The sequence below is a fragment of the Nelumbo nucifera genome, chromosome 4 (assembly GCF_055504915.1).
Source record: "Nelumbo nucifera cultivar China Antique chromosome 4, China Antique-T2T, whole genome shotgun sequence".
Lineage (NCBI taxonomy): Eukaryota > Viridiplantae > Streptophyta > Magnoliopsida > Proteales > Nelumbonaceae > Nelumbo > Nelumbo nucifera.
In genome coordinates this window covers 1,472,062-1,487,723 of record NC_142652.1, presented here as the reverse complement: position 1 = coordinate 1,487,723, position 15,662 = coordinate 1,472,062, and the positions used below count along the sequence as shown (strand labels likewise).

At 36.0% G+C, this 15,662-nt stretch overlaps 1 protein-coding gene across 1 annotated transcript; it reads left to right on the top strand.

The window, feature by feature from the left end:
* The first annotated feature begins 4,707 nt into the window (after positions 1-4,707).
* On the top strand, positions 4,708-14,266 carry MCM2 (minichromosome maintenance (MCM2/3/5) family protein). The gene is made up of 21 exons (XM_010251059.2): positions 4,708-4,956; positions 5,042-5,107; positions 5,198-5,307; positions 6,822-6,902; positions 7,003-7,214; positions 7,296-7,474; positions 9,251-9,432; positions 9,539-9,728; positions 9,874-10,093; positions 10,188-10,395; positions 10,491-10,625; positions 10,713-10,904; positions 10,993-11,165; positions 11,236-11,424; positions 11,500-11,616; positions 11,968-12,052; positions 12,141-12,293; positions 12,377-12,502; positions 12,606-12,788; positions 13,554-13,715; positions 13,814-14,266. Exons 4-21 carry the CDS (start codon positions 6,900-6,902, stop codon positions 13,928-13,930), a joined length of 2,826 nt encoding a protein of 941 aa, XP_010249361.1. The 5' UTR covers positions 4,708-4,956; positions 5,042-5,107; positions 5,198-5,307; positions 6,822-6,899; the 3' UTR covers positions 13,931-14,266.
* Positions 14,267-15,662: the final 1,396 nt, after the last annotated feature.

Sequence of the window (15,662 nt, the reverse complement as noted above, 5' to 3'; positions counted from 1 at the left end):
GATAACATTTATTATTCATATTAATAATAACAAAATTAATAAAATATTGGATTAATCACAAACATGCAATGAGAAATTAAAAAAAGTAGGATAATAACTCTTATTCGTATTAATAATAAAAAATGAAAAATTGGATTAATAAAAAAAGGAAAAGAATCACAAATATACAGTGAGAACTTAAAAAAACAACAGGATAACATTTATTACTCATATAAATAATAAAAGCAATTAATGAAAATTTGGATTAATCAAAAAAAGAAAAAAACATGGCAAATATGCAATGAGAACTTAAAAAAGTAAAAAATAAATTGGGATTACATTTATTATTCATATTAATAATAAAAAAAATTAAATAAAATTTGAATTAATTACACAAAATGGAAAAAATCATGAATATGCAATGAGAAATTAAAAAAAAAGTATGATAATAAGTTTTATTCATATTAATAAAAATAAATAAATGAAAATTCGGAATAATAAAAAGAAAAAAAACATCACAAATATGCAATGAGAAGTTATAAAAAATTATCACATTTATGCAATTATTCCTTAATTCAGATTAAGCAAAATGTAATCACATAATCAATTATTCATATTAAAAAATAAAGAAAAAAACTCAGCAACCGCATATTCCAACATATTATTAACATAATCTATGACCATTAATAAAAATGAGAATGGTCATTCTCGTTTTCATCAAATACCATGATTTTGTTACCAATTTTACCCTTTAAGTGCAAAGTTATATCGAGTATATAAACACTGAAAGAGTGCATATAAAATCTATGACCATTAATATCTATATCTATGACCCATTAATAAAAATGAGAATGGTCATTCTCGTTCTCGTCAAATACCCTTATTTTTTTACCAATTTTACCCTTTAAGTGCGAAGTTATATCAAGTATATAGACAGTGAAATAGTGTGCATATAAAAATGAAAAAAAATAATAATGCATGGTTTGGACACTTGTCACAAACCACTGCATGTTTTGGACATCTGTGATAAATCAAATGTTAAGTGTTCTCCAATTTTTTTTAGATGAAAATCAGAGGCTTACCAACAAAAATTATGGCAAATTAACATGGGATACATGCCCTGATACCCAAAACATTTTCAACATTGTCAATTTCTTAGGCTTGAGCCTAATAGAGCTCAGCTCATGAAAAGCTCAAGTTAATGATCCATTTTGTTTGATTTACTAATTGGAAGTTCATATTTTGTTCTTTGGTTCTTTTTGTTTTCAGTAATCTTTGGCTTTCTTAGTGGATTGATCGAGACAATCTTTTTTTATTCCCAAAAAAAAATCTAGAGGGGGTAGAAGATGCCAAAATTAAGTGATTATTTAACCAATTAATAAAAGAGGTAAGTCTGTTCTATAAATCAATTCCCTTTCTGTTATAGTCTTTTTTAAATAATTTTCATTGTAGCCACCTAAAGTCTTTATAGTAAGTTGAGGATATGCTCATAATCCTTTGATATAAGTACTTTTTTTTTTATTTTAAAATTTACATTTTTGTATTTGTAAAGTTATATATCCAATTTATGATTTATAATTTTCTTTGAGTGATTTTCAGAGATCTGGCAATGAGGATTGTGGGGGCTGAGATGGGTTTGACGATGGTGAAAGATTAAAGTTTCCTCGTGAACTGGTTGCGGCTAAGTGGGTTTTCTTGTAGGCAAGGGCTTCTCACCGTTATTGTGATATACATACTGGGTTTGGAAGTCGCTTAAACCAAAATATGTTCAGAGAGTCTTGGATGTCAAAAGGCTAGGTCATTTGAAATTCTTAAGTCTCCCTTCTTTTAATTTCATTGCTTGTCTCAAACTTTAAAATTACATTTATGTTTTTTGTTTAAAACAATTCTTCTTGAGTTATGGCATTGAAACATTATAAGGGATGTTTTTTTGTTCTTTTTTCTTTTGTTTTTTTGGTAGAATATTAGTATTTTGGAGATTATTTGTATAAATTGCAAGTATGTGTGCTTATTTGCTCTCTCTCTCTCTCTCTCTCTCTCTCTCACACACACACACACACACCATGTGGAGTCCAATAACAACCAAATCAAAATATTCTGCATGTAAAGCTACATACTCCACTAATTAAAAAAAGAGAGCAATTGTCAAATACTTTATTTTAAAAATAATTATAAATGCTTAATATTAATTATTCCTTTTACCCCATTGTAATTATTTATTATTAATTATTCTTTTTATCCCGTGCATTGCACGGGCTTTTTACTAATCTTCAATCAAAATGATAGAAAAAGAAACCTCCAAAACCATAACTAAGAACAAAAAAATGTCAAAAGGTTTACAACCGTTAAAACCATCTCAAAACCAGGTGAAAATCGAGAGTATAAATGGTAAAAAAGGTTAAAAAATGAAAAGCTAACCTAATCGTCGATTGGTTTCTTGGTCATGTTAGTGATTGTCTATTGCCAATGATCCTGGTGCACTGCTAGGGGTGGCAATGAGCTGAGATTTTCACGACCTGCTCGAGCTCGGCTCATGAAAAGCTCAATTCGGCTTGGTTTCAACCGAGCTCAAGCTCAAGCCTAATAGAACTCGGCTCGTGAAGCTCACGAGCCAAGCTCGAATATATATATATATATATATATAGAACATAATATATATAATAAAATTAGTATAGTTCTTAATTATTATAATTCTTATTTTTTTTAAATATAAAATAAAAACTATTTTTATATATAATTTTGTATTTTTATAAAATATATTTCCTGAAATTGAACTCGAATCGAGCTGAGCTCAAGCTTATGAGTTATTGCCTCGAATCGAGCTCGATCTCAATATTCTAGCTTGAACCGAGCTCGAGCTCGAGCCCTATACAACATTGGCGAGCCGAGCTCGAGCCTCATACTATTCGGCTCGGCTCGGCTCGAATCCACCCCTATGCACCACGTTTGTGTTGACTTTCTATTTGAATGAAAGGAGGATGAGGGATTTCTCCTCATGGGGTATTATTGGAATTAATTAAAATAGGAAGGGACTAGGTTATCCCAAACAAATGGAACAAGTACTTCAAGAAGTGCTTAAGTGGTTATTTTTTTTTGTTAAGCGCTTCTTTTTAGACAAATAACTTATTCTTGACTTTTTACCAAACAGTAATAAATGCTTATTTATCACTTAATGTGTGATCCCAACACTTATTTTAAGTATTATAGAAATAAACACTTAATTGAAAATGTCATATAGCTATATTTCAAATTTGCTTATAAATAAAACGTACAAGGCTTCTCACTAGTGAATAAAGAAAGATTGAATATGTTTACTATCAAAAATAGTATTCGAAAATATACAAGGGCTTTAAGGTTTTTGCTTTTATCTTTTTTTAGGGTAAATTACAAACACCCCCTTGTACTATGGGATAAGTGATAAAGTCGCCTATATTTTTTTTTGCAACAAAGTTTAGCCGTTAGACAAAGAATTTTCATCCAGTTGTTTAAATGTCCAAACTATCATTTTTTATACTATTCATTGTATTCTTGATTGAAGTTAGGAGTCCGACGTCAGTCCAAGTAGCTTCAGTTAGGGCACTGTTCGCACATCATAATAATGCACCACGTGTTATTAAAATGTGCGTGTGTTTGAAACGTGCAAAGTGACAAAGATGAGATATCATAAAACATTTGAAGAAAAATAAAGAACCTTTCACTCACCATGGCGTGAAAACAAGCTCCGTAATCATGTGAAGCGGCGAAGACACGACCGCTTCAATTCCATAACGGCATTTCAAAAGAAATGAGCTGCACCCGCTGAAGATAGAAGAGGCCGCGCGTGACCGATCGACGGGAATCCATTAATGGTACTGAAGTTACAAGACACATAAAGCGGAAGGAAGGAAAACAATAGGTTTGAAGAGAAAAAGGGCAAGAAAAAGAAAATAGAAAAAAGTTTGGGATATTTTGGTGATTTAACGCAAGTCTAAAGTTTAGGGGGACTTTATCACTAACCCCATAATACAAGAGAAGAGGGGTCTTTGTAATTTGCCCATTTTATTTTAAATATTCAAGCGAAAATTTGTCTGGACATTCGTTTAGATATCCATATGACATGGCATCTCTAATTGCTTGGACCAATGACAACCGGGTCGTTTTTTTGGTACATTGTCTTTCGTCAAAACAATCATCAAATGAGTGAAAATTGTCACTTTCTATATGGGAGCGAAAAGAAACTTAAAAAGGGTAAATCACTGAAACATCCCTTAACTTTTTGATATAGTTGTAAGTAGATCCCCTCAGCATAATCTTCTATAAAAATGACATGAAAATATCCGAAATACCTTTGAATTATTTTTAACAAAAAAAAATTATTTTTTAAATATTGTCTTCATATGAATCACTGCTCCAAATCTTTCTTTTTAAAATTGATTTATTTTTTAAATTTATCTTTTATATCAATCACTTAAATGTAAAATTACAACTTAAATTCTCTTTATATCAATCACTCCATAGTCCAAACCCTTCTTTAGGACATTTTTATGCCTTATTTTAGAATATTATATAGAGGGGGTACTTCAAACTGTATCTAGGCAATAGTTAATAACGTCAGGGAGGTTTCAGCAATATACCAAAAAAACAACCGACTCGCGTCGCAGCCACGTAGATGACTAAAGAAATGCCACGTGTGTTTTTGGCGGGAAAATTTCCCGCCAAAATGACCGTCCTTCGTCGATGTAGAGAACTAAACGAACCCTGAAAGCCATATCTGAAGAATGCAAAACCCTGTTCCAGTCACTTTTCCCGCCATTAGGTAAGAGGGCGAAAAAACCTCGAAAATCCGAGGAACTCCACCGTTGATAGGAATCAACGGTTATTTCCGTTTTGCTATTTCCACCGCCGGCTGCCTCTTAATCCAACGTCAACGGCATGAACGGCTACTTCTGACGGGAAAGGAGGAGAAACCGCCGCATAAACTGGTTTTGGGAACCAACGGTAGCGTTAGATCCCATGAGATCTCATTATATGACAGCCAATGGTTTGATATATAATCTGAATCTAGTTTGCTTTGTGTTTTCAGGTGTTATTTTCGTTTGGTCTACTATCCCGTCAGTTCTCGCATCATCTTCGAAATTTCATTTCAATGGTGTGGCCAGATCTCATGACATCTACTTCTACTGCCTCAGAAATTACATCATCTGATTCAATATATATGTATTTTTTTATATGTTTCCAGGCATCAGATCCCGACAGAGGCCAGATTGGACTTGTTATCACCCGATCTACATAGACGCTGTGATATTTCATCAAGCGTGCTTCTATCTGTTAACCACTGCAACTTGGAAGGTAAATAACCTCCGGCACTTGCAAATATTGTTGTCCACATTTATGCTTGTCTCTACCTTTCTTCTAGCAGTGAATGAAAATTTTCTAGCTTCCGATTAGCAATAGAATGTCTATCCCCTCTTTCCCTTTTCAATGTTTTTAGGGGGTATTATTATTTGTGTGGTTGCTTTCTTTGTTTTAATCCTTCCCCCATTTTCTCTGTTTTAGTGAAGAAGCAATGTGATCAAATGAATAATTAGAAGAAAACTTTCAACCAAATTTAATTAGCATATGGCACATGAATATTTAGTAATATTACTTAATTAATATTAGAGTAATCAGGAGCAAAATGTTGGAATGAGTATTTATTAAGAAAAATGAGTAATGAGAAGAAGTTTGCCAGACGAGTAATCAGAAGTAATATGCCAAATGAGTACTTATTAAGGCATATTTGCTAATTCTCATGCAAATTAGAGGATTAAATAGGGATGGTTGTATTTGGTGTCTGTCCTTCCAAGGTAGACCTTAGGGGTTTATGCATGTGAGATGGATGAGCTGTAATTGTCTGGTTTTTATCTCCTTATCACAAGGAGTCTTCATTGTATGCACTTTTCCTTTCTATTTCTTATTTAATAAAAGTTTCATATGTATTAACAATAGAATGAATCAATGGACTAAGTTTCACAATCTTGGTATGGTTTTGAATAGACACAATCTCCATAGTATTGAAGTGGGTATCAAATTATAAGTCTCATTTCTTTTACAAGATTTTTTTTTAAAGTTGTTATGTAATATCCCTTTAAAATCTGGTAAACAAACCATTGTATATGATCCTCTTTCTTCAGTTAGGAAATGTTTTTTTCCTTGTTCTGTCATTATCTTAGGTGCCACATTAGTTCTGCTGATAGTAAGTTGACTTTTAATTTGGTATAAGGTAACTAGATAATGAAACTGGTTTTGCTACACTTCCTTTTCAGTACAAGGTAATTGGATATCATGCTTATTAAGTAGGTTGTGAACTTGTAAACGACTGAGACTGAAGCCAGGTTTGATTACTGAGGTGTCCTCTGTTTTTCATATTGATTAAGTAGGTTTTGACTTCTTAAAGGCTGAGACTGAAACTGTGTTAACAATAAGAACACCTTCATAAAATAGGTTCAGCCTGAAGAAGATTCGAATCCACCATTGAATGGTTGAGTTTGTGGTGGTTGAACTCGTTTTATTGAGTTTCTGATTGATAGACAGCTAAAATTGTGATAGTGGGGTATGAGGCTTCAGACGGTTTAATATTGGACTCCAAAATATGGTTATATATGGGACTTCAAATGGTACTGGGGACTGTGCCCTGTAGTTGTAACATTATAATTCAAACAAACAAATGCCAGCAAACTTGTATTTGTTAGTTTGCTCTCTTCCAACCAAACAGCAATGGTGCAAATGGCTATTCCAACTAACCTAAACTTTGCATTTACCTGAACCGTACATATTTGCATTTGCACTCTGCATATTTGTGTTTACACTCGTGCCAAATGCAGCCTTAAGAGACACCAAACTCACCAAGAAGAGAAAGAGAAGAGAAGAGACACAAAAGAAGGAAGGGACCCTCCTCTCAAATGGTAGCGTTGGCACCATATTTCCATTAATTCTATAATAATGTATTAATTCTCTGATCTTTATCTGGCCTAATTCCAACAACTGGTTCTTTGATTTTGGCAGGATGATTCCGAGAACCAACCATCGACACCAGGCTCACCCACCTCTGCGGGGTTCAGCACAGATCGATTACCTCCGAACACCAGCCGGACCTCTGATACCTACTCCGACGATGATGAGGCTGCTGTTGATCCTGAGATCATTAGGGATGAACCTGATGATGGGGATGCAGAAGAAGAAGAAGGAGAAGACCTTTACAATGACAACTACTTGGAGTAAGAAAATAGATTCTTTCTCTTTTCAATAGTTACTACTTTGATTTTTAATCTGATTTTTTTTCCTTTGTGGAATTTTAGCGACTACCGTCGGATGGATGAGCACGACCAGTATGAATCAATCGGTATCGATGACTCATTGGAGGATGAGAGGGACTTGGATCAAATCATGGAAGACCGCAGAGCGGCAGAAGTCGAGCTAGATGCCAGGGGTGGTCAAAAGAGTAATCGGAAACTCCCCCGGCTTCTGCATGACCAAGGTAATGAGATCAACATAATCTCAAGACCCTATACTGTCATTCTGCTCCTTTCTTTTAGGATATCTGACAGTTGAACCCTTTCAGCTAATGTATTCCTATTTCCTAAAAGCCCTAGTTATGATCTAGTAGTCTGATTTATTCAAAAAATGGAAAAAAATAAACATTCCCTTGACTTACCATCAAACAGGAAAATCTATACTCTACACGTTTACAATGTCAGTGGTTTTGGTCTTAGTGTTGAATATAATAATGTTTACAATCAATACTATACGAATAAAGGGCGAGTCCTACATTAAATCAGTCAGAGTCAGAATCCTTTGTGGTTTGTGAATTTGTATTGTGCTTCTTCAAAACAAAAAAATGTGTGTCAGATAAGAGATGAATATGTTTGTTTTTTGTCTTAATGTTATGTTCAAAAGAGTGTTGTAACAAGATTGAGCTAAACTGGGAGAATGATAGCTCCAGTCCTAGGTCGTGGTTGTAATCAAAGATGGTGATCAGCTGTTTAATGGGTTTGTCATAAAGAATTACATATGCAAAAATTCAACATGATTTAACCAGTTTCGACATCTGGTTTGTGGTCCTGGAGTTGTAAAGGATTGCTTTTTCCACCATATGGCTGAATACATTAAACTTGTTATCTGCAATCCTTTATTAGGGTAGCCTTTCCAGCTAGGTAACCTATGGCATACCTGGATGGTGAATTTATCTTCCTAGTAAATTGGATTGATTCATGGATCAGTTTTTGTGCTAAAAAAATAACTTGTGCTTTGCAACGCTACTCCATCCAAAACAGAATTAAGAACACAGGTTTAAAAATTCCTTCTGTCATGGAACATCAGGAGATTCTCTTCTTAAGGTCTATATGTCCTAGTGACTGCCCAACTGTCACCAAAAGAACTGCCATTAACCATAACAAGTGAATTGTATGTGGATATTTTGTTATATGATGTTTCTCGTAACCCTCATCTTGTGCAATGAACTAGGTATCATCTTTAGGCTGCCAACATCATATGCTACTCATAAAAAAAAACATCATATGCTACTCATACAAGCATTAAGGTAACTTAGATAACTAGAATTCAGATATCTTTAAGGCCTTATTTGAAAATGGTTTCTGAAGCAATTAACTGGGTCACTTTAGTCTCTTACCCAAGGTATTTGCACACTGCAATACATGCGTATCAATGTAAGCCCAGTTTACATGAATGGTTTCAAACTTAGAAGACCTGATTAGAGGTAAATGTAAGCTCAAACTTTTTTTATTGGAAAACACTGCATTGTATTGATTTAAAAGAATTATAAAACACAATGAGAGAAGGCACCACATCCCTGCAGGTAGTGCCAACTAATATGCCCTGTTACACCCTTCTAATCAACCATATTAGAAAATCAGTTGAGTTCTGTTTACCCCTTGTTTGTCTAGAAAATCAGTCAAACCGTTTGCTTCCCTTTTTGTCCATTGGAATTGAACTTGTAATTTCTGTGCCAACTTCCTCACTTCTATCAGTACATGACTCTATTGCCAATTTAACAAGCTGTTCCCTAAACCTCTTACTAAGATGTGGGAATCTCCTACTTTAATATTTCTCATACTTAGCAGCTTTCCCAGTTTAAATCCTTGGTGCATGACAAGTAGTTCGAGCTGTAATGAGTCTCCTTGTTGTACTGATCCTAAATAAAAATCCACAAGTTGATACTTCATTCCTGTGATAGTTTAACTTGAAAAGGTTTTTAATAAGCATGGAAATCTTCAACCCAAGGTTTTGGTTTCAGACACCGATGAGGATGTAAACTACAGGCCTCCAAAAAGGTCAAGAGCTGATTTCAGGCCTCCAAGAGGACCAAGAAGCTATGATGATACTGATGCAATGCAAAGTTCACCAGGAAGGTCACAACGAGGGCACTCAAGAGACGATGTTCCAATCACTGATCAGACAGATGATGACCACTATGAGGTGTTAAATTATCCTAAGCTCAAAATTATACCTTTGTTACAAATGAATTTTATTTTGGGTTTTGTTTGGTATCCTTATAATAACTGTTGTGGAACATATTTGGCAGGATGAAGATGATGACGAAGGTGAGTTTGAAATGTACCGTGTCCAAGGAACATTAAGGGAGTGGGTTACTAGAGATGAGGTGCGTAGATTCATCGCCAAGAAGTTCAAGGAGTTCTTGCTAACATATGTGAACCCAAAGAATGAACAAGGGGATTTCGAATATGTACGGCTAATAAATGAGATGGTTTCAGGTGAAATTTCTCTCATACTATTCAAATCTCTTTAACATTTAAACCAAACTTAAACTGTGAATAATTCATTATTGCTGTATATATACACAATCATGAAATATTTTGTTCTTTCCTTACCTCAATATGCTGGATATTCTGTCTGCAGCTAATAGATGTAGCTTGGAGATTGATTACAAGCAATTCATTTACATTCATCCCAACATTGCCATTTGGCTAGCTGATGCACCTCAATCAGTCCTTGAAGTTATGGAAGAAGTTGCCAAGAATGTTGTATTTGATTTACACCCTAATTACAAGAACATCCATCAAAAGATATATGTTCGGATTTCAAACTTACCAGTTTATGACCAAATTCGCAACATAAGGTGATTCAAATAGGCCCCTAGTAGGTTATAAGTGTTTTTTTTCTCTGTTTCCATCCTCACTCCTGTTTGCAATCTGTGTTGTGATGCACACCAGGCAAATCCATTTAAACACTATGATTCGTATCGGTGGAGTTGTGACTAGACGGTCTGGGGTTTTTCCCCAATTGCAGCAGGTGAAGTATGATTGCAACAAATGTGGGATGGTTCTTGGTCCATTCTTCCAAAATTCGTATTCAGAAGTCAAAGTGGGATCTTGTCCTGAATGTCAGTCGAAAGGACCATTTACTGTCAATATCGAGCAGGTTAGTTTTCTATGAACCATCTACATGGTTGACAACAAGTAAAGGTCAGATAACTAACATTTTTTTTTTTAAAATTTTACCATGTGTTTTTATAGACAATCTACAGGAACTATCAAAAGCTCACCCTTCAGGAGAGTCCCGGAATTGTGCCTGCAGGTCGACTACCGAGATACAAGGAAGTGATACTCTTGAATGACCTGATAGACTGTGCCCGTCCAGGGGAAGAAATTGTATATCTCTGTCTCAGAATTATATGTCATGTTGTTACTTTGAGCCCATGAGTACCATTTTAATGGATGTCTCATGTTATCGTGCAGGAAGTGACAGGCATATACACAAACAATTTTGACTTATCTTTAAATACAAAAAATGGTTTCCCTGTGTTTGCTACAGTGGTTGAAGCAAACTATGTCACCAAAAAGCAAGATCTCTTTTCAGCTTACAAACTCACTGAGGAAGACAAGGATGAAATTCGGAAATTGGCTAAGGATCCCAGGATTGGTGAAAGGGTTTGTTATTAAGAATATTATTCCCTTTAACATTCCCTTTGTATTTTTGGTAACTGCTGATTTTCTAAAGCTATATAACTTAAATCAGATAATCAAGTCCATAGCACCATCTATCTATGGCCATGAGGATATAAAAACTGCAATAGCTCTTGCAATGTTTGGCGGCCAGGAGAAAAATGTTGAAGGGAAACATCGACTGCGTGGTGATATAAATGTACTTCTTCTAGGAGATCCAGGCACAGCTAAATCACAATTCCTCAAGTAAGCATCGCCAGACTTAATTATTTCATACTTCTAACCAGATTGTCTAATCATCAAGTGTTACTTGTAGGTATGTTGAGAAAACTGGGCAGAGGGCTGTATATACAACTGGAAAAGGAGCTTCTGCTGTTGGGCTTACGGCAGCAGTCCACAAGGATCCTGTCACTCGGGAGTGGACCCTTGAAGGAGGAGCACTTGTCCTAGCTGATAGAGGGATCTGCCTTATTGATGAATTTGACAAGATGAATGATCAGGACAGGTAATAAATTTACATAAAATCATTTTGATTCACCTGTAGAAGTATGGGTATACAATTTCTTTTTTGCTTGGTCAGAGTGAGTATCCATGAAGCAATGGAGCAGCAGAGTATTAGTATATCAAAGGCAGGCATTGTCACGTCTCTCCAGGCTCGTTGCTCTGTCATTGCAGCTGCAAATCCAATTGGAGGAAGGTGAGAAAGTCGATAGGGTTCATTCAACTAATACATAGTTTGGTACTGTAAGAGATACCCATTTTATATTGTGACTTATAGTTGCATGTGGTTTACCTACTCATTGGATAAAGTTGATGGTGCATGTATTCTTAAATCTATTTTAGATTCAACCATACAATTATTCTCCCTTTTTCATTTTTCCTGGTTTCACTAAGAGGTGACCAGCCCATTGGATCATCCCCAAATATTTTCATGTTTGCAACTTGTGAGCGGGGACGCAATCTTACTGCCCAAAATGGAGCCATGCTTGATTATAGATTTTCTGCCATTTCCTATAACCACTAACATTTCAGAATCAATTGTTTACAGATATGATTCTTCGAAGACTTTTACGCAAAATGTTGAACTGACAGATCCAATCATTTCTCGTTTTGATGTCCTCTGCGTTGTTAAGGTCATTGGTTGTTTTCTCTGCTAAGATCTTGTTAACTTAAAACTTCTAAGTGCTGTCTTTGATGGAGAAGACAATTGATTACTTGCAGGATGTGGTTGACCCAGTCACAGATGAAATGCTTGCCAAATTTGTTGTTGACAGCCATTTCAAATCACAACCCAAAGGTGCTAACTTGGATGACAAATCCATAAGCCAATCCCAAGAAGATCCTCCAGCCTCTGCCAGGCCCGTGGACCCTGAGGTTTTGGACCTGATTCTTATCTAATATCTTCCTGTGAATTTACTTCATTTCCTATTCAATTTATTTGTCTTCTGTCTAATCAGATACTCTCTCAAGATATGCTAAAAAAGTACATAACCTATGCCAAGTTGAATATATTCCCAAGATTGCATGATGCTGATTTGAACAAGCTCACTCATGTGTATGCTGAACTGCGAAGGGAGTCTTCGGTGAGATTAAATGGACTTTGGCTTTTTTTTTTCCTCCTCACTTCACCACTTTGATTTCTTCATGATATACGACTTCTTGTCATTCTTGGCATGATAAATCTAGCATGGACAAGGAGTACCCATAGCAGTGAGGCACATAGAATCAATGATACGGATGTCTGAAGCACATGCGAGAATGCACCTTAGAGAACATGTAACTCAGGAAGATGTGGACATGGCAATACGTGTCCTACTTGATTCATTCATTTCAACACAAAAGTTTGGGGTGCAAAAAGCTCTACAAAAGGTTCAGTTTTCAACTTTTATCGGAGCATAGTTCTTTGAATTTGTCTACACATACTAGCATCAATAATGTCATTGTCAAATAGGGGCTTCAGTTTTTGTGCAGACACTGTTATATCATCATCATCATCGTGCAAGCCTTATCCCAACTATATGAGATCTGCTACATGAATCCTGTTTCACCATCTGTTCTATTTAAAGCCATATAATCTGCAAATATTATATGATACACTCTAATTAGCATAAATTTTCTATGGAAATTGAAGAATCAAGAAAGCAAAATTGTAGTGTTGGATGCCATGATTGTTAATACTAATCATTCAACATGGGATAAAAGGCATTATTTCTTCCCAAAAAACAGTAATCATCTATAACCGTTCAGGCTGCTTACCAAGAAAAACAAGAGAAAGGGAAAAAGGCGATAACAGCAAATTCTAGTCTAGTAACTGATTTGGCTTGTCTGGCAAGTATTCAGATGTTTAGGTTAATTAATCATGTGCTGATGGTAATACAGACTGGTTTTTATTGGTATTCAATCTCAAGAGCTATCTCCATGATCACATCTTCATCTTTACTAATGTATAGCTTGTAGTGTTTTCCTTGAAAAATTGAGTCAGTTTGACTTGCCTTACAGAATTAAGCAATTCTATCATCACTTTAGTTAAATGACTTTTATTATTCTAGCTTCTACGTGAACCACATAAAATAACTTGCCTCTGACATTCTCTTAGAAGGAATTAATTAAAGGGCATTCTTAATATTGTTGCAGAGCTTCAAAAAATACATGACATTCAAGAAGGATTATAATGAGCTGCTCCTCTATCTACTCCGGGGGCTGGTGAAGGACGCCATCAACTTTGAAGAACTTGTATCTGGGTCGACGGCAGGGCTTACCCACGTTGAAGTGAAGGTGGAAGAGCTGCTTAACAAGGTATTGAGACGTAAACTTGTGCTTTCCTTGTTTAGACATGCTTTCACAATCTAAGACCTTGTGTTTTTTGCTTGTTGGTTGATGCGTCTTTGGTGTAGGCACAGGATTATGAAATTTATGATCTGAAACCCTTCTTCACAAGCACCCAATTCTCTAAAGCCAATTTCGAGTTAGATGAAGAGCGAGGAGTGATAAAACATCCCCTTGCGAGATAAGAAAAGGAGAAGATGACTAGGGAGGTACACTTGTTTAAATGTTGGACTAGAACCTTAAATTGATGCTTGAAGAGAAATGGAGCATGATGCAGAACATATGGATTTTGATGGAATATGGTGAAGAGAATCCGGAGGAAGCAGCCTGGATATTATCTTCACATCCAAAGTCACGGTTCATTGTCATGTTTTAATGTCATCCATATTTGATCGTTTTAAGGGTTTTAGTTCTTGAATATCATTTCAATCTCAACTGTAGAATATATGATAGGGTTATATATTTTTTCTGGCGAGGCCAGCTTTTTTGTTTATAATACAGTGGTAAGGGCCATTTTTGTATGTGAGGGAAACAGAGGATATTTTTTCCCATTTTGGATCCGCATGTTTCAAGAGAGAAGGCCAAGGGTGGGATACACACGGTTTCTTTAGGAGCTAAATTTTGTAGGTAGCAAAAGGCGTCATCGTCTCGTCGTTTTCTAAAATTTTACAATGGACATTGCTTGGCACTTCGGTAGCCTCCCAAGTAACCAAGCGGCCAAACCCAGCGCGGATCGAATTTCGGTTAGCTGGATCTGAATGCTATGGTGCTATGGCTGTAAGGCTTGTTGCGGAACCGGTTCCACGCCACGCCACGCCACGCCAGTAATAGATTCATGGGCCTAGGGGTGTTCACCGTGGGGCAATTTTCTGGACCGAACCGATTTGTTTGGTTTATACATTCAATCGAACTGATGCAATCGGTTAATTGGTTGGCTGGTTAGCTGGTGGATAGTTAATTGTGGTTTGGTTTTTTGGTATTTTTTATGCCCTCAAAATAAAAAAAGGAGGAATTGGAGACGGGGAGAGCGGGTGTTTGAGAGAGTTGGAGAAACACAGAGAGCTCAGAGACGAGAGAGAGTTCAAAGATTGGGTAAGAACGAAGAAAATTGATTTCTGGGAGCGTGAAAGGCTGTCGCCCTTTGGTCCGTTGATTTTTGGGAGTGCCGAAGGATTGCAGTTCATTTTGGGAGCAATGAAGGCCATCGTCCGTTGGTTTCTTGGGGAAGAACGAAGAAGAAAACTTGTGTGGGAGTCTGAGATAGAGAATTCGAGAGAGAGAGAGAGGGAAAAGCAATGGTTTTACTTTTAGGCTGAAAAGTCTGGCTGCGCAGACTGGCGAACACTCTAGAGCCTAGACTGCCGAACTGAAATGTTTGAGTTCAGCATTTATTAGATTTTCAAGAAACAATAAAAAATAATATATAATATTAATATAATATATAATATATAATATTGTGTATATATTGTTGGTTTGGTTAATTGCTGTTTTTTTTAAATGGTTAATTGAAACTTTTGGTTTTTTAAAAACATCAAATTGAAATCGAACCGATCGGTTTGGTTAATCGATTTTTTGGTTTGGTTTAGTTTTCTGGTTTTTTTTTGCTCACCCCTAGGTCTAGGGTCCTATTGTCATGGTGTGGGGCCTATATATTTTAGTGTTCAGCCAAACCTTGCTCGCCCGAATCTACTCATAAAAGCGCACCTCACACTGACCTCACTGTGTAATGGGAGCATCTCCGGTACTGTGGTTTCTGTCCTGGTTGGGGTGTCCATTTAGAGACTGGATCTGCTCCTCACACCTGGTGCCTCACAAGCGCCTCACACGCACATCTTATCATACATTAGGAATATCTCCTGTATTTTTTAGTTATTATTCACGGGAGATGTTCTCAATGCATAGTGGATGTGCCTATGA

Coding starts and splice junctions, on each gene's coding strand:
- MCM2 (XM_010251059.2), top strand. Junction 10,905..10,992: donor ATCCCAGGATTGGTGAAAGG/GTTTGTTATTAA, acceptor AACTTAAATCAG/ATAATCAAGTCCATAGCACC. Junction 11,166..11,235: donor GCTAAATCACAATTCCTCAA/GTAAGCATCGCC, acceptor TGTTACTTGTAG/GTATGTTGAGAAAACTGGGC.